General features: G+C 49.5%; 1 protein-coding gene across 1 annotated transcript in view; it reads right to left on the bottom strand.

The window, feature by feature from the left end:
- slc1a4 (solute carrier family 1 member 4) overlaps positions 1 to 18,010 on the bottom strand; it is a 35,751-nt gene that overhangs the window by 7,488 nt on the left and 10,253 nt on the right. The window contains exons 3-5 of the mRNA XM_079567600.1: positions 14,112 to 14,177; positions 8,473 to 8,639; positions 8,142 to 8,375 (exon numbers count right to left, since the gene is read on the bottom strand). Coding sequence (XP_079423726.1) covers positions 8,142 to 8,375; positions 8,473 to 8,639; positions 14,112 to 14,177 — 467 coding nt within the window. The remainder of the gene's footprint in view (positions 1 to 8,141; positions 8,376 to 8,472; positions 8,640 to 14,111; positions 14,178 to 18,010) is intronic.

Raw genomic sequence — 18,010 nt, 5'->3', positions numbered from 1 at the left:
CATGAAGGGGTCATCAGGGGGTCCATGAAGGGGTCATGAAGGGGTCATGAAGGGGCCATGAAGGGGCCATCAGGGGTCATGAAGGGGTCATGAAGGGGTCATGAAGGGGTCATGAAGGGGTCATGAAGGGGTCATGAAGGGGTCATGATAGGGGTCATGAAGGGGTCATGAAGGGGGCCATGAAGGGGTCATGAAGGGGTCATGAAGGGGTCATGAAGGGGTCATGAAGGGGCCATGAAGGGGCCATGAAGGGGTCATGAAGGGGCCATGAAGGGGCCATGAAGGGGCCATGAAGGGGTCATGAAGGGGCCATGAAAGGGCCATGAAGGGGCCATGAAGGGGTCATGAAGGGGCCATGAAGGGGTCATGAAGGGGTCATGAAGGGGCCATGAAGGGGTCATGAAGGGGTCATGAAGGGGTCATGAAGGGGTCATGAAGGGGTCATGAAGGGGTCATGAAGGGGTCATGAAGGGGTCATGAAGGGGTCATGAAGGGGTCATGAAGGGGTCATGAAGGGGTCATGAAGGGGTCATGAAGGGGTCATGAAAGGGCCATGAAGGGGTCATGAAGGGGTCATGAAGGGGTCATGAAGGGGTCATGAAGGGGTCATGAGGGGGTCATTAAGGGGCCATGAAAGGGCCATGAAGGGGTCATGAAGGGGTCATGAAGGGGTCATGAAGGGGTCATGAAGGGGTCATGAGGGGGTCATTAAGGGGCCATGAAGGGGTCATGAAGGGGTCATGAAGGGGTCATGAAGGGGTCATGAGGGGGTCATTAAGGGGCCATGAAGGGGTCATGAAGGGGTCATGAAGGGGCCATGAAGGGGTCATGAAGGGGCCATGAAGGGGTCATGAAGGGGTCATGAAGGGGTCATGAAGGGGTCATGAGGGGGTCATGAAGGGGTCATGAAGGGGTCATGAAGGGGTCATGAAGGGGCCATGAAAGGGCCATGAAGGGGTCATGAAGGGGCCATGAAGGGGTCATGAAGGGGTCATGAAGGGGCCATGAAAGGGCCATGAAGGGGCCATGAAGGGGTCATGAAGGGGCCATGAAGGGGCCATGAAGGGGCCATGAAGGGGCCATGAAGGGGCCATGAAGGGGTCATGAAGGGGTCATGAAGGGGCCATGAAGGGGTCATGAAGGGGCCATGAAGGGGCCATGAAGGGGCCATGAAGGGGTCATGAAGGGGTCATGAAGGGGTCATGAAGGGGCCATGAAGGGGTCATGAAGGGGTCATGAAGGGGTCATGAAGGGGTCATGAAGGGGCCATGAAGGGGCCATGAAGGGGCCATGAAGGGGTCATGAAGGGGTCATGAAGGGGCCATGAAGGGGTCATGAAGGGGCCATGAAGGGGCCATGAAGGGGTCATGAAGGGGTCATGAAGGGGTCATGAAGGGGCCATGAAGGGGTCATGAAGGGGCCATGAAGGGGTCATGAAGGGGTCATGAAGGGGTCATGAAGGGGTCATGAAGGGGTCATGAAGGGGTCATGAAGGGGCCATGAAGGGGTCATGAAGGGGTCATGAAGGGGCCATGAAGGGGCCATGAAGGGGTCATGAAGGGGCCATGAAGGGGTCATGAAGGGGTCATGAAGGGGTCATGAAGGGGTCATGAAGGGGCCATGAAGGGGTCATGAAGGGGCCATGAAGGGGTCATGAAGGGGTCATGAAGGGGTCATGAAGGGGTCATGAAGGGGCCATGAAGGGGTCATGAGGGGGTCATGAAGGGGTAATGAAGGGGTCATGAAGGGGCCATGAAGGGGTCATGAAGGGGTCATGAAGGGGTCATGAAGGGGTCATGAGGGGGTCATGAAGGGGTCATGAAGGGGTCATGAAGGGGTCATGAAGGGGTCATGAAGGGGCCATGAAGGGGTCATGAAGGGGGTCATGAAGGGGTCATGAAGGGGTCATGAAGGGGTCATGAAGGGGTCATGAAGGGGCCATGAAGGGGTCATGAAGGGGTCATGAAGGGGCCATGAAGGGGCCATGAAGGGGTCATGAAGGGGCCATGAAGGGGTCATGAAGGGGTCATGAAGGGGTCATGAAGGGGTCATGAAGGGGCCATGAAGGGGTCATGAAGGGGCCATGAAGGGGTCATGAAGGGGTCATGAAGGGGTCATGAAGGGGTCATGAGGGGGTCATGAAGGGGTCATGAAGGGGTCATGAAGGGGTCATGAGGGGGTCATGAAGGGGTCATGAAGGGGTCATGAAGGGGCCATGAAGGGGTCATGAAGGGGTCATGAAGGGGTCATGAAGGGGTCATGAGGGGGTCATGAAGGGGTCATGAAGGGGTCATGAGGGGGTCATGAAGGGGTCATGAAGGGGCCATGAAGGGGTCATGAAGGGGTCATGAGGGGGTCATGAAGGGGTCATGAAGGGGTCATGAGGGGGTCATGAAGGGGTCATGAAGGGGCCATGAAGGGGTCATGAAGGGGCCATGAAGGGGTCATGAAGGGGTCATGAAGGGGTCATGAAGGGGTCATGAAGGGGTCATGAAGGGGTCATGAAGGGGTCATGAAGGGGTCATGAGGGGGTCATGAAGGGGTCATGAAGGGGTCATGAAGGGGCCATGAAGGGGTCATGAAGGGGTCATGAAGGGGTCATGAAGGGGTCATGAAGGGGTCATGAAGGGGTCATGAAGGGGTCATGAGGGGGTCATGAAGGGGTCATGAAGGGGCCATGAAGGGGCCATGAAGGGGTCATGAAGGGGTCATGAAGGGGCCATGAAGGGGTCATGAAGGGGTCATGAAGGGGTCATGAAGGGGTCATGAAGGGGTCATGAAGGGGTCATGAAGGGGTCATGAAGGGGTCATGAAGGGGTCATGAAGGGGTCATGAAGGGGTCATGAAGGGGCCATGAGGGGGTCATGAAGGGGTCATGAAGGGGTCATGAAGGGGTCATGAAGGGGTCATGAAGGGGTCATGAAGGGGTCATGAAGGGGTCATGAAGGGGTCATGAAGGGGTCATGAAGGGGTCATGAAGGGGCCATGAAGGGGTCATGAAGGGGTCATGAAGGGGTCATGAAGGGGTCATGAAGGGGCCATGAAGGGGTCATAAGGGGGTCATGAAGGGGTCATGAAGGGGTCATGAAGGGGTCATGAAGGGGCCATGAAGGGGTCATGAAGGGGTCATGAAGGGGTCATGAAGGGGTCATGAAGGGGTCATGAAGGGGTCATGAAGGGGTCATGAAGGGGTCATGAAGGGGTCATGAAGGGGTCATGAAGGGGTCATGAAGGGGTCATGAAGGGGTCATGAAGGGGCCATGAAGGGGTCATGAAGGGGTCATGAAGGGGTCATGAGGGGGTCATGAAGGGGTCATGAAGGGGTCATGAAGGGGTCATGAAGGGGTCATGAAGGGGTCATGAAGGGGTCATGAAGGGGTCATGAAGGGGTCATGAAGGGGTCATGAGGGGGTCATGAAGGGGTCATGAAGGGGTCATGAGGGGGTCATGAAGGGGTCATGAAGGGGTCATGAAGGGGTCATGAAGGGGTCATGAAGGGGTCATGAAGGGCCATGAAGGGGTCATGAGGGGGGTCATGAAGGGGTCATGAAGGGGTCATGAAGGGGTCATGAAGGGGTCATGAAGGGGTCATGAGGGGTCATGAAGGGGTCATGAAGGGGTCATGAAGGGGTCATGAAGGGGTCATGAAGGGGTCATGAAGGGGTCATGAAGGGGTCATGAGGGGGTCATGAAGGGGTCATGAAGGGGTCATGAAGGGGTCATGAAGGGGTCATGAGGGGGTCATGAAGGGGTCATGAAGGGGCCATGAAGGGGTCATGAGGGGGTCATGAAGGGGTCATGAAGGGGTCATGAGGGGGTCATGAAGGGGTCATGAAGGGGTCATGAAGGGGCCATGAAGGGGTCATGAAGGGGTCATGAAGGGGTCATGAAGGGGTCATGAGGGGGTCATGAAGGGGTCATGAAGGGAACATGAAGGGGTCATGAAGGGGTCATGAAGGGGTCATGAAGGGGTCATGAAGGGGGTCATGAAGGGGCCATGAAGGGGCCATGAAGGGGTCATGAAGGGGTCATGAAGGGGTCATGAAGGGGTCATGAAGGGGCCATGAAGGGGTCATGAAGGGGTCATGAAGGGGTCATGAAGGGGTCATGAAGGGGTCATGAAGGGGCCATGAGGGGGTCATGAAGGGGTCATGAAGGGGTCATGAAGGGGTCATGAAGGGGTCATGAAGGGGTCATGAAGGGGTCATGAAGGGGCCATGAAGGGGTCATGAAGGGGTCATGAAGGGGTCATGAGGGGGGTCATGAAGGGGTCATGAGGGGGTCATGAAGGGGTCATGAAGGGAACATGAAGGGGTCATGAAGGGGCCATGAAGGGGTCATGAAGGGGTCATGAAGGGAACATGAAGGGGTCATGAAGGGGTCATGAAGGGGCCATGAAGGGGTCATGAAGGGGTCATGAAGGGGTCATGAAGGGGTCATGAGGGGGTCATGAAGGGGTCATGAAGGGGTCATGAAGGGGTCATGAGGGGGTCATGAAGGGGTCATGAAGGGGTCATGAAGGGGTCATGAAGGGGTCATGAAGGGGTCATGAGGGGGTCATGAAGGGGTCATGAAGGGGCCATGAAGGGGTCATGAAGGGGTCATGAGGGGGTCATGAAGGGGTCATGAAGGGGCCATGAAAGGGTCATGAAGGGGTCATGAAGGGGTCATGAAGGGGTCATGAAGGGGCCATGAAGGGGTCATGAAGGGGCCATGAGGGGGCCATGAGGGGGTCATGAAGGGGTCATGAAGGGGTCATGAAGGGGTCATGAAGGGGTCATGAAGGGGCCATGAAGGGGTCATGAAGGGGCCATGAGGGGGCCATGAGGGGGTCATGAAGGGGTCATGAAGGGGCCATGAAGGGGTCATGAAGGGGTCATGAAGGGGTCATGAAGGGGTCATGAAGGGGCCATGAAGGGGCCATGAAGGGGCCATGAAGGGGCCATGAAGGGGTCATGAAGGGGCCATGAAGGGGTCATGAAGGGGCCATGAAGGGGCCATGAAGGGGCCATGAAGGGGTCATGAAGGGGCCATGAAGGGGTCATGAAGGGGTCATGAAGGGGTCATGAAGGGGTCATGAAGGGGTCATGAAGGGGTCATGAAGGGGCCATGAAGGGGCCATGAAGGGGCCATGAAGGGGTCATGAAGGGGTCATGAGGGGGTCATGAAGGGGTCATGAAGGGGTCATGAAGGGGTCATGAGGGGGTCATGAAGGGGCCATGAAGGGGTCATGAGGGGGTCATGAAGGGGTCATAGGCATGAGGGGTCATGAAGGGGTCATGAGGGTCATGAAGGGGTCATGAAGGGGTCATGAGGGGTCATGAAGGGGTCATGAAGGGGTCATGAAGGGGTCATGAAGGGGTCATGAAGGGTCATGAAGGGGTCATGAAGGGGCCATGAAGGGGTCATGAAGGGGTCATGAAGGGGTCATGAAGGGGTCATGAGGGGGTCATGAAGGGGTCATGAAGGGGTCATGAAGGGGCCATGAAGGGGCCATGAAGGGGTCATGAAGGGGTCATGAAGGGGTCATGAGGGGGCCATGAAGGGGTCATGAAGGGTCATGAAGGGGCCATGAAGGGGTCATGAAGGGGCCATGAAGGGGTCATGAAGGGGTCATGAGGGGGTCATGAAGGGGTCATGAAGGGGCCATGAAGGGGTCATGAAGGGGTCATGAAGGGGCCATGAAGGGGTCATGAAGGGGTCATGAGGGGGTCATGAAGGGGTCATGAAGGGGCCATGAAGGGGTCATGAAGGGGTCATCAGGTCCTCCAGCTCAGCTTTACCCAAATCTAAAAGCTTCTTGAAACAAACGACATGTAAAAAGTATAAAAACGCAACAAAAGAAGCAGGAAAAGAAAGCGACAAAAACGTGACAACAAAAGAAAAAGAAGCAACGACAACACGAGGAAAAGTCTCAGATCAGTTTTGTAGGTCTTAGCTTTCAAATGAGTCAAGGAGCTTTAGATTTGGGTAAAGCTGAACTGGAGAAAGCCCCATCTCCCCCAGACAGGGCTGCCAGGTCCACAATAAAACCGTGGAATTGGGCATTTTTTATGCCGTTCGGCGAGTCATAAAAACTGCCTTGTTGTTTTCATTTCCGTCGGACTTTTGATCAAATCCCTGAAAGAGAAAATCTCCAACCCAAGGCTCTGTGAGGGAGAAGGTTTCTCATCATCGCAGGAGCAGATCTGTTAACGAGTAAACCATGTATGTCCGCGGGTTTTCTGCGGGTTTTCAGATGTTTTTGGGCGGATTTGGCTGCTCAGATCTGGCAACCCGTCCCCCAGACGCCGACAGAGGCTCCAGAGGCTCCAGAGGCTCCAGAGGCTCCAGAGGCTTTAGAAAGGTCTGACCCTCCAGGAACCAAACATGGACCTGACTTTGTCCTGAACCAGATCTAAGGCCACATTAGTTCCTCCTCAGGGAACTAAAGCTCGTCTGCAGTTCTGTGGCCTCAGTATAAAGTATAAAGTATAAGTATAATGTATAAAGTATAAAGTATAAAGGTCTCACTGACCCACACGTGTTTATTTAACCTCTGAGAAACAGAAGACACAAATGTTCTTGAGTTTCCATCCATCTGTCGCCTCCTTTAAGCCCATCAGACTGAAGTTATCTCGTTGACTTCATTATAAATAACTGTTTAGTTTCTGTAACATCTTTTTATGAAGTTTGATGCCATTTGGTGATGTTTTTATCATGTTTACTTTTATTAATAAGTTACAAACAAAGAGAAAACCTCTAAAAATGTGACATTTTAGGCAGTTTTAGTCTCAGAAACAACTTTTAATTTAGTTTTCAGTCTCATTTAGTCCTGAAGACTTAAAGGAAAAGAGGAAACTGCCCAAACACAAAGCGCTTAAGCTCTCTTAGTTCTTCTGAGTAATTATGAAACTGCTCCAGGTTTAGTTTCACTGTGAGATACTTTTACTTCACAGAAACATGACGGAGCGACTTCTGCTTCAGCGACTCTGTGAGACTCGGATGTTTTCATTGACCTAAACGTTCCAAACACAGAGAAGGAGTCTGTACCTGAGCAGGTGGCGGAGGCGGAGTTTGTTCTGTACCTGAGCAGGAGGCGGAGGCGGAGTTTGTTCTGTACCTGAGCAGGAGGCGGAGGCGGAGTTTGTTCTGTACCTGAGCAGGTGGCGGAGGCGGAGTTTGTTCTGTACCTGGAGCAGGTGGCGGAGGCGGAGTTTGTTCTGTACCTGGAGCAGGAGGCGGAGTTTGTTCTGTACCTGGAGCAGGAGGCGGAGGCGGAGTTTGTTCTGTACCTGAGCAGGAGGCGGAGGCGGAGTTTGTTCTGTACCTGAGCAGGAGGCGGAGTCTGTTCTGTACCTGAGCAGGAGGCGGAGTCTGTTCTGTACCTGGAGCAGGAGGCGGAGTTTGTTCTGTACCTGAGCAGGTGGCGGAGTCTGTTCTGTACCTGAGCAGGAGGCGGAGTTTGTTCTGTACCTGAGCAGGAGGCGGAGTCTGTTCTGTACCTGAGCAGGAGGCGGAGTCTGTTCTGTACCTGGAGCAGGAGGCGGAGTTTGTTCTGTACCTGAGCAGGTGGTGGAGGCGGAGTTTGTTCTGTACCTGAGCAGGAGGCGGAGGCGGAGTTTGTTCTGTACCTGAGCAGGAGGCGGAGGCGGAGTTTGTTCTGTACCTGAGCAGGAGGCGGAGGCGGAGTTTGTTCTGTACCTGAGCAGGAGGCGGAGGCGGAGTTTGTTCTGTACCTGAGCAGGTGGCGGAGGCGGAGTTTGTTCTGTACCTGGAGCAGGAGGCGGAGTTTGTTCTGTACCTGGAGCAGGAGGCGGAGGCGGAGTCTGTTCTGTACCTGGAGCAGGAGGCGGAGTTTGTTCTGTACCTGGAGCAGGTGGCGAAGGCGGAGTTTGTTCTGTACCTGGAGCAGGAGGCGGAGTTTGTTCTGTACCTGAGCAGGTGGCGAAGGCGGAGTCTGTTCTGTACCTGGAGCAGGAGGCGGAGTTTGTTCTGTACCTGGAGCAGGAGGCGGAGTTTGTTCTGTACCTGGAGCAGGTGGCGGAGGCGGAGTTTGTTCCGTACCTGGAGCAGGAGGCGGAGTTTGTTCTGTACCTGGAGCAGGAGGCGGAGTCTGTTCTGTACCTGAGCAGGTGGCGGAGGCGGAGTTTGTTCTGTACCTGGAGCAGGTGGCGAAGGCGGTGGTGAACGGCGTGATCAGCCCTGACAGGAAACTGAACGGGTTCTTCCTGGTGAAGCCGAAGTAAATGAGCGGCAGGACGATCCCGCCGTGGATCACATGACCCAGGATCGAAGCAAAGATGTATTTCCCCAAACTGGTGACCAACAAAACCACGTCCTCCATCTCCACGATCTTACTGCCCACCAGGAACATGATGCCCACGGGGATGTACCTGCGGGGGGGGGCGGAGGGGGGGGGCAGAGGGGGGAGGAGCCTGTGGTTACTCCTCCGCCTGTCCTTCATCTCATTATTACAGATGTTTCACTGACCACATGATCCAGGACACCAGCACCATGGTGGCCTCGTTGAAGGCGTTGAAGAAGCGAATAAGCTCCTCCCCCTCCGGACCCAGTTTCCTCAGAGCGACTCCGAACACCATCGCGAACAGAACCAGGCCCAGGATGTTCATGCCCTCGATCTCTGAGCCCACGGGGACCTGAGGAGACAGAGGAGACACTAAAGGAACAACCTCAGAGGAGACAGAGGAGACACTCTAAAGGGAAGAACCTGCAGGACCAGGGGATGAAGGTTATGTCCCAGAGGAGACACTCTAAACCAGGGGTGCCCAAAGTGGGGCCCGAAACAATTGTGTTGGCCCGCCAGAGGGTGACCTACTTTTGCGCTGCGTGTGGTTAATACTAACTCTCTTCCATTCTTTCTCGATGGTAAATATGGATGCAGTGCACTTTTTGACCACCAGCGTCAAATTGGGGGCGCTGTTTCACTCCTTTCGCAAAGTTAAGGAAACACTGTTGTGGTATTTATCAATAACAGAGCGTTGTAGCATCAACTTTCACAGTTTTCCAACTTTTATTGCAAAGGTTGTTGACATTAACAACAGTATATGTTAAAAAATTACCTATAAAAGAATTTAGCTGAACTGACACTTTCAAAATGATCTAATGTGGCATTTTCTTTGAGTTAACGAATGAGGTAAAGTTACTGGTGTTGCACTAAATCGCTACAATTGTTGATTTTGTTCGACTAAAATTAGGTTTTTGCCATATTTACCATTTGTTTTAATAGAGCATCTTATTTGCATGGATAGGATCGAATGCAAATGTGGGCTATCGAAAACATAAAAAGTAAATAAAATAAAGTAACTTTATAATTTGCAGTTATATGTGTTTTTCGTGTTTGACATCGCTGTGTTTGGCCCGTGACTCACAGGCACTTCTTCATTTTGGCCTCGGAGACAAATAGTTTGTGCCCCCCTGCTCTAAAGGGAAGAACCTGCAGGACCAGGGGGTGAAGGTGTCGTTGAACATTGATTTGATTGATTAATCATTGTGCACTGAGTTGTGGTAATCATCTCGGTCGGTAAACCTTTTTTTGAGCGGCTCTTTAGAGCGACTCTTTACGATACAAGAGCCGGATCTTTCACCCCCAGAACGAACTCAAGAATCTCAAGAATTCAGGAGTTTTTAACACTTTGTATTAAAAAGAGCCAGTTTTCTGAACGGCTCTTTGAAATTAACGGATCCCAGAGACTTGGCTCCAGAAAAGAGCCATAAATCCCAGCCACTTGTGGTTCCACTGTCGGGTTTAGTTTAGTTTAGTTTAGTTTAGTTTAGTTTAGTTTAGTTTAGTTTAGTTTAGTTTAGTTTAGTTTAGTTTAGTTTAGTTTAGTTTAGTTTAGTTTAGTTTAGTTTAGTTTAGTTTAGTTTAAGGCTGATTCTTGTGTTCGTTCTTGTGGGAAAAGATCTCTTTTCACAATCGAGATCGAGCCGTTCGCCTTAAAGAGCCGCCTTAAAGAGCCGCCTTAAAGAGCCTCCTTAAAGAGCCGCCTAAAGAGCCGCCTTAAAGAGCCGCCTTAAAGAGCCGCCTTAAAGAGCCGCCTTAAAGAGCCTCCTTAAAGAGCCGCATTAAAGAGCCGCCTTAAAGAGCCGCCTTAAAGAGCCTCCTTAAAGAGCCGCCTTAAAGAGCCTCCTTAAAGAGCCGCCTTAAAGAGCCGCCTTAAAGGGCCGCCTTAAAGAGCCGCCTTAAAGAGCCTCCTTAAAGAGCCGCATTAAAGAGCCGCCTTAAAGAGCCGCCTTAAAGAGCCGCCTTAAAGAGCCGCCTTAAAGAGCCTCCTTAAAGAGCCGCCTTAAAGAGCCGCCTTAAACAGTCGCCTTAAAGAGCCGCCTTAAAGAGCCTCCTTAAAGAGCCGCCTTAAAGAGCCGCCTTAAAGAGCCGCCTTAAAGAGTCGCCTTAAAGAGCCGCCTTAAAGAGCCTCCTTAAAGAGCCGCCTTAAAGAGCCGCCTTAAAGAGCCGCCTTAAACAGTCGCCTTAAAGAGCCGCCTTAAAGAGCCGCCTTAAAGAGCCGCCTTAAAGAGCCGCCTTAAAGAGCCGCCTTAAAGAGCCTCCTTAAAGAGCCGCCTTAAAGAGCCGCCTTAAAGGGCCGCCTTAAAGAGCCGCCTTAAAGAGCCTCCTTAAAGAGCCGCATTAAAGAGCCGCCTTAAAGAGCCGCCTTAAAGAGCCGCCTTAAAGGGCCGCCTTAAAGAGCCGCCTTAAAGAGCCTCCTTAAAGAGCCGCATTAAAGAGTCGCCTTAAAGAGCCGCCTTAAAGAGCCGCCTTAAAGAGTCGCCTTAAACAGTCGCCTTAAAGAGCCGCCTTAAAGAGCCGCCTTAAAGAGCCGCCTTAAAGAGCCGCCTTAAACAGTCGCCTTAAAGAGCCGCATTAAAGAGTCGCCTTAAAGAGCCGCCTTAAAGAGCCGCCTTAAAGAGCCGCCTTAAAGAGCCGCCTTAAAGAGCCGCCTTAAACAGTCGCCTTAAAGAGCCGCCTTAAAGAGCCTCCTTAAAGAGCCGCCTTAAAGAGCCGCCTTAAAGGGCCGCCTTAAAGAGCCGCCTTAAAGAGCCTCCTTAAAGAGCCGCATTAAAGAGCCGCCTTAAAGAGCCGCCTTAAAGAGCCGCCTTAAAGAGCCTCCTTAAAGAGCCTCCTTAAAGAGCCGCATTAAAGAGCCGCCTTAAAGAGCCGCCTTAAAGAGCCGCCTTAAAGAGCCGCCTTAAAGAGCCTCCTTAAAGAGCCGCCTTAAAGAGCCGCCTTAAAGGGCCGCCTTAAAGGGCCGCCTTAAAGAGCCGCCTTAAAGAGCCTCCTTAAAGAGCCGCATTAAAGAGCCGCCTTAAAGAGCCGCCTTAAAGAGCCGCCTTAAAGAGCCGCCTAAAGAGCCGCCTTAAAGAGCCGCCTTAAAGAGCCTCCTTAAAGAGCCGCCTTAAAGAGCCGCCTTAAAGAGCCTCCTTAAAGAGCCGCATTAAAGAGCCGCCTTAAAGAGCCGCCTTAAAGAGCCGCCTTAAAGAGCCTCCTTAAAGAGCCGCCTTAAAGAGCCTCCTTAAAGAGCCGCCTTAAAGAGCCGCCTTAAAGAGCCGCCTTAAAGAGCCTCCTTAAAGGGCCGCCTTAAAGAGCCGCCTTAAAGAGCCGCCTTAAAGAGCCTCCTTAAAGAGCCGCATTAAAGAGCCGCCTTAAAGAGCCGCCTTAAAGAGCCGCCTTAAAGGGCCGCCTTAAAGAGCCGCCTTAAAGAGCCTCCTTAAAGAGCCGCATTAAAGAGCCGCCTTAAAGAGCCGCCTTAAAGAGCCGCCTTAAAGGGCCGCCTTAAAGAGCCGCCTTAAAGAGCCTCCTTAAAGAGCCGCATTAAAGAGCCGCCTTAAAGAGCCTCCTTAAAGAGCCGCATTAAAGAGCCGCCTTAAAGAGCCGCCTTAAAGAGCCGCCTTAAAGAGCCTCCTTAAAGAGCCGCCTTAAAGAGCCGCCTTAAAGAGCCTCCTTAAAGAGCCGCATTAAAGAGCCGCCTTAAAGAGCCGCCTTAAAGAGCCGCCTTAAAGAGCCTCCTTAAAGAGCCGCCTTAAAGAGCCTCCTTAAAGAGCCGCCTTAAAGAGCCGCCTTAAAGAGCCGCCTTAAAGAGCCGCCTTAAAGAGCCGCATTAAAGAGCCTCCTTAAAGAGCCGCCTTAAAGAGCCGCCTTAAAGAGCCGCCTTAAAGAGCCGCCTTAAAGAGCCGCATTAAAGAGCCGCCTTAAAGAGCCGCCTTAAAGAGCCGCCTTAAAGAGCCGCCTTAAAGAGCCGCCTTAAAGAGCCTCCTTAAAGAGCCTCCTTAAAGAGCCGCCTTAAAGAGCCGCCTTAAAGAGCCGCCTTAAAGAGCCTCCTTAAAGAGCCGCATTAAAGAGCCTCCTTAAAGAGCCGCCTTAAAGAGCCTCCTTAAAGAGCCGCCTTAAAGAGCCTCCTTAAAGAGCCGCCTTAAAGAGCCGCCTTAAAGAGCCGCCTTAAAGAGCCTCCTTAAAGAGCCGCCTTAAAGAGCCTCCTTAAAGAGCCGCCTTAAAGAGCCGCATTAAAGAGCCGCCTTAAAGAGCCGCCTTAAAGAGCCGCCTTAAAGAGCCTCCTTAAAGAGCCGCCTTAAAGAGCCGCCTTAAAGAGCCGCCTTAAAGAGCCGCATTAAAGAGCCGCCTTAAAGAGCCGCCTTAAAGAGCCGCCTTAAAGAGCCGCCTTAAAGAGCCGCCTTAAAGAGCCTCCTTAAAGAGCCGCCTTAAAGAGCCGCCTTAAAGAGCCGCCTTAAAGAGCCGCCTTAAAGGGCCGCCTTAAAGAGCCGCCTTAAAGAGCCGCCTTAAAGAGCCGCCTTAAAGAGCCGCCTTAAAGAGCCGCCTTAAAGAGCCTCCTTAAAGAGCCGCCTTAAAGAGCCGCCTTAAAGAGCCTCCTTAAAGAGCCGCATTAAAGAGCCGCCTTAAAGAGCCGCCTTAAAGAGCCGCCTTAAAGAGCCGCCTTAAAGAGCCTCCTTAAAGAGCCGCCTTAAAGAGCCGCCTTAAAGAGCCGCCTTAAAGAGCCGCCTTAAAGAGCCTCCTTAAAGAGCCGCCTTAAAGAGCCGCCTTAAAGGGCCGCCTTAAAGAGCCGCCTTAAAGAGCCTCCTTAAAGAGCCGCATTAAAGAGCCGCCTTAAAGAGCCGCCTTAAAGAGCCGCCTTAAAGGGCCGCCTTAAAGAGCCGCCTTAAAGAGCCGCATTAAAGAGTCGCCTTAAAGAGCCGCCTTAAAGAGCCGCCTTAAAGAGTCGCCTTAAACAGTCGCCTTAAAGAGCCGCCTTAAAGAGCCGCCTTAAAGAGCCGCCTTAAAGAGCCGCCTTAAACAGTCGCCTTAAAGAGCCGCATTAAAGAGTCGCCTTAAAGAGCCGCCTTAAAGAGCCGCCTTAAAGAGCCGCCTTAAAGAGCCGCCTTAAAGAGCCGCCTTAAACAGTCGCCTTAAAGAGCCGCCTTAAAGAGCCTCCTTAAAGAGCCGCCTTAAAGAGCCGCCTTAAAGGGCCGCCTTAAAGAGCCGCCTTAAAGAGCCTCCTTAAAGAGCCGCATTAAAGAGCCGCCTTAAAGAGCCGCCTTAAAGAGCCGCCTTAAAGAGCCTCCTTAAAGAGCCTCCTTAAAGAGCCGCCTTAAAGAGCCGCCTTAAAGAGCCGCCTTAAAGAGCCGCCTTAAAGAGCCTCCTTAAAGAGCCTCCTTAAAGAGCCTCCTTAAAGAGCCTCCTTAAAGAGCCGCCTTAAAGAGCCTCCTTAAAGAGCCTCCTTAAAGAGCCGCATTAAAGAGCCGCCTTAAAGAGCCGCCTTAAAGAGCCGCCTTAAAGGGCCGCCTTAAAGAGCCGCCTTAAAGAGCCTCCTTAAAGAGCCGCATTAAAGAGCCGCCTTAAAGAGCCGTTCGCCTTAAAGAGCCGTTCGCCTTAAAGAGCCGCCTTAAAGAGCCGCCTTAAAGAGCCGCCTTAAAGAGCCTCCTTAAAGAGCCGCCTTAAAGAGCCGCTCGCTCAGGGCCACACAGACGTCCTCAGGTCTAAATGGCTCGTCTTGTTTCTTGATACAGTTTCAGTTTGTGAAGGTTTGAAACATTTATTATTATTATTATTATTATCATTATTATTATCATTATTATTATTATTATTATTATTATCATCATCATCGTGTGACTTTTGCACAAACCTTCTGGTAGATCTTGGTTCCGTTGGTCACGTTCCCCACGGCCACCATCTTGTATTCTGTGGCGTACTGCGAATAACAAACAAACTGCTTCATTATAAATGTTACAAACCCGCTCTCTGTCGTCCAGAAGAAACACGTCCTGCTTCAGTGTTTTACAGAAGTGGCCTCTGGTTCTTTCAGAATAATCTGCTCTGATGTGACTCTAAGCTCCTCAGGTCTTTAACCTCAGACAACGTGACTTCACTGAACCTGAGAAAGATCCAGTTCCATCCAGAACAAGGGGACTTTTACACTTGATTCTCTCCAGTTCCCAGGAGGCCGAGCGTTCAGTGAAGCCGGGTCAGATACAGCAGAGCTCAGAAGTTTCCTTCAGCATCAGTGAAGCTCTGAGTCTCTGTGGCGGTTGAGAAGGTTCTGTTTATGATCTGATGTGGCCCGTTCTTCTCAAAGCCTCCAGTTCCTGTAAGTTCCTGGTCTGTCTTCATGAACCTCAGGTCTGAGATCTTCCCTGAGGTCAGACTGAGACTAACGGGACCTTCACGTCCTGCTGGAGCATCAGAGACACAGCTCCAAGTTTCCATCATGAACCAGAACCTTCTCCACAAAGACTCAGAGCTGTTCTTGATGCTAAAGGGAAATAAGTCAGGATTAAACACCTCAGAGCCGCGTTAGACGGTTCTAACGCCCGACACAGTGTTGTTCCTCCTGCATTCTAACGTCTAACGCGGCTCCTCGTTGTTTAATCCGCTTATACCAGGGTCCCACAAACCTAACATTTATAATAAACTAAAGTCACTAAATCTGCCAGACTACGGGACTATTTTGTGTGGGTTATTAGCCGGTCACTGAAGGCTGGTCTCAGAGCGAGTCATTCTCCGCAGCTATTACGAGGATCTCAGTCAGGCTCAACGACACAACATCAGCACAGAATCACAACACAACAGGACTAACCCGGAAACACTTTTCCCTGGAAGGAAACACCCATATGCGCCACTCGTGGGCACCACTTATTTACCTTTTACAAGGTTTACAAGGTCATTTTTTGTCATTTTTTGTCTTTTTTTTGTCTTTTTTTGACGTTTTTTTGTCTTTTTTTGACGTTTTTTTGTCGTTTTTTGTCGTTTTTTTGTCGTTTTTTTGTCGTTTTTTTGTCGTTTTTTGTCGTTTTTTTGTCGTTTTTTTGTCGTTTTTTTGTCGTTTTTTTGTCGTTTTTTTGTCGTTTTTTGTCGGTTTTTCTGTCGGTTTTTCTGTCGTTTTTTTGTCGTTTTTTTGTCGTTTTTTTGTCAGTTTCTGTCGTTTTTTTGTCGTTTTTTTGTCGTTTTTTTGTCGTTTTTTGTCGGGTTTTTTGTCGTTTTTTCTGTCGTTTTTTGTCGTTTTTTGTCGGGTTTTTTGTCGTTTTTTTGTCGTTTTTTTGTCGTTTTTTCTGTTGTTTTTTGTTGTTTTTTTGTCGTTTTTTGTCGTTTTTTGTCGTTTTTTGTCGTTTTTTGTCGTTTTTTTGACGTTTTTTTGTTGTTTTTTTGTTGTTTTTTTGTCGTTTTTTTGTCGTTTTTTCTGTCGTTTTTTTGTCGTTTTTTTGACGTTTTTTTGACGTTTTTTCTGTTGTTTTTTTGTTGTTTTTTTGTCGTTTTTTGTCGTTTTTTGTCATTTTTTTGACGTTTTTTTGACGTTTTTTTGTCGGTTTTTTGTCGTTTTTTTGTCGTTTTTTTGTCGTTTTTTTGTCGTTTTTTTGTCGTTTTTTTGTCGTTTTTTTGTCGTTTTTTTGTCGTTTTTTTGTCGTTTTTTTGTCGTTTTTTTGTTGTTTTTTTGTCGTTTTTTGTCGTTTTTTGTCGTTTTTTTGTCGTTTTTATGTCGTTTTTTGTCGTTTTTTGTCGTTTTTTTGTCGGTTTTTTTGTCGGTTTTTTGTCGTTTTTTTGTCGGTTTTTCTGTCGTTTTTTTGTCGGTTTTTCTGTCGTTTTTTTGTCGGCAGGAGTTATTTACCTTTTACAACGTTTAACCTGAAGCTACTACTACAGACGGGCCGGACCGGGACTGAAAAACAGCCCTGGACGCTGGTCGGCCCGGCCCAAATTAGCGTAAATGCGTCACTTCCACAAATACATATGTTCACCTCTTACCACCCGCCTTAAAGGGGTTAGATGCAAGTTGTTCATTCTTATACTCACTACTGCCACCTCAGGTCTTATGTGTAACTGCAGCTTCTACATTGAGCTCGTGAACAGGTCTGAGCTCAGTCATGAGGACATGGAGGAACATGAAGGGGAGGAAAATACTCAACGTTTCAACATTTTTAAACTCCTTATAGCCCCTTTAACCGAGAGCATTTTCTCCAGTTCTGCTTTACCCAAATCCAAAAGCTTTTTGACTGGAGAGCAACACTGTAACGCCTCATTTGAAAGTTAAAATCTAGAAAAGGGACTTTATGTGACTGATATTTTGTCACGTTGGCGCTGCAGTTTTGTTTGTTGATTTTTTGTTTTTGTTGCTTTTTCATTAATTTTTGTGGCTTTTCGTTGTGTTTTCGTCTCTTGTTTTTTCGGGAGGGTTTTCGTCATGTTTTTGTGGTTTTTTTCATCGCTTTGTCGTCACGTTTTCGCCACATTTTGTTGCGTTTTCGTCACTTTTTCGTTGTGTTTTTGTTTTTGGATGCTTTTCTTTTAAGCTTTTAGATTTGGGTAAAGCTCGGTTACGCCCGGGGGTAAGGGTGAGGTAAAGTGAGGGGCCCCTGGAAACAGCTGCGGTGGAGTCGCTCACACCTGGGCCCCCCCAACTGAAACTTTTATGTCTGACTTTACTAATCCAGACAAAGATGCTTCAATGCAGGATCATTTTATGTACGCCTGAAAATGATGAATAGCCTTAACCGTTTCCAATAGAAATGTAAAGCTCATATGTTATTAACAGTAGCTAACCTAGCTGCTCACGCTCCTCTACAAACATTTAGCAAACACTAAATCCATCTCATACGTTCCTGTCAGTCACTAATTACGCCTTTATCTGACTCAGCTGTGTCAGGCGTTGCTATGGCGACGCCACAGCGGAGTGACATCCCAGTGATTTAAGGGTTAGTGTTAGATGTTCTGCTCGGGAGGGACAGTCTGCTGTGAAAACATGAGATATCATGACACAAATGAAGGTCAGGGCCAGGGACATGTTTAACCTCTTAACTCCCGCCTGAACCGAGAGGAGCTTTTTCCTCACGTCATCACTTTTTTTTCTCCAACATTTTTTTGTTGGGTATTCAACTCATTTTTGTAAATTTTTTGTCATTTTTAATCACATTTTTGTTATTTTTGTTGTCACTTTTTTCAATAAATTTTTTGTCACTTTTTTCGTCAATTTTTCGTCAGTTTTTTGTCACATTTTTTGTCACATTTGTCCTTTTATTGTCGTTTTTCTGTCGTTTATTTGTCGTTTTTTTGTCGTTTTTCTGTCGTTTTTCTGTCGTTTTTTTGTCGTTTTTCTGTCGTTTTTCTGTCGTTTTTCTGTCGTTTTTTTGTCGTTTATTTGTCGTTTTTTTGTCGTTTTTCTGTCGTTTTTCTGTCGTTTATTTGTCGTTTTTTTGTCGTTTTTCTGTCGTTTTTTTGTCGTTTTTCTGTCGTTTTTCTGTCGTTTTTCTGTCGTTTTTCTGTCGTTTTTTTGACGGTTTTTTGACGTTTTTCTGTCGTTTATTTGTCGTTTTTTTGTCGTTTTTCTGTCGTTTTTTTGTCGTTTTTCTGTCGTTTTTCTGTCGTTTTTCTGTCGTTTTTCTGTCGTTTTTTTGACGGTTTTTTGACGTTTTTTTGTCGTTTTTTTGTCGTTTTTTGTCGTTTTTTTGTCGTTTTTTGTCGTTTTTCTGTCGTTTTTTTGTCGTTTTTCTGTCGTTTTTCTGTCGTTTTTCTGTCGTTTTTTTGACGGTTTTT

The sequence above is a fragment of the Gobius niger genome (assembly GCF_951799975.1).
Source record: "Gobius niger genome assembly, chromosome: 12".
Lineage (NCBI taxonomy): Eukaryota > Metazoa > Chordata > Actinopteri > Gobiiformes > Gobiidae > Gobius > Gobius niger.
The sequence above is the reverse complement of the archived record's forward strand: the minus strand, read 5'-3'. Positions and strand labels throughout refer to the sequence as shown.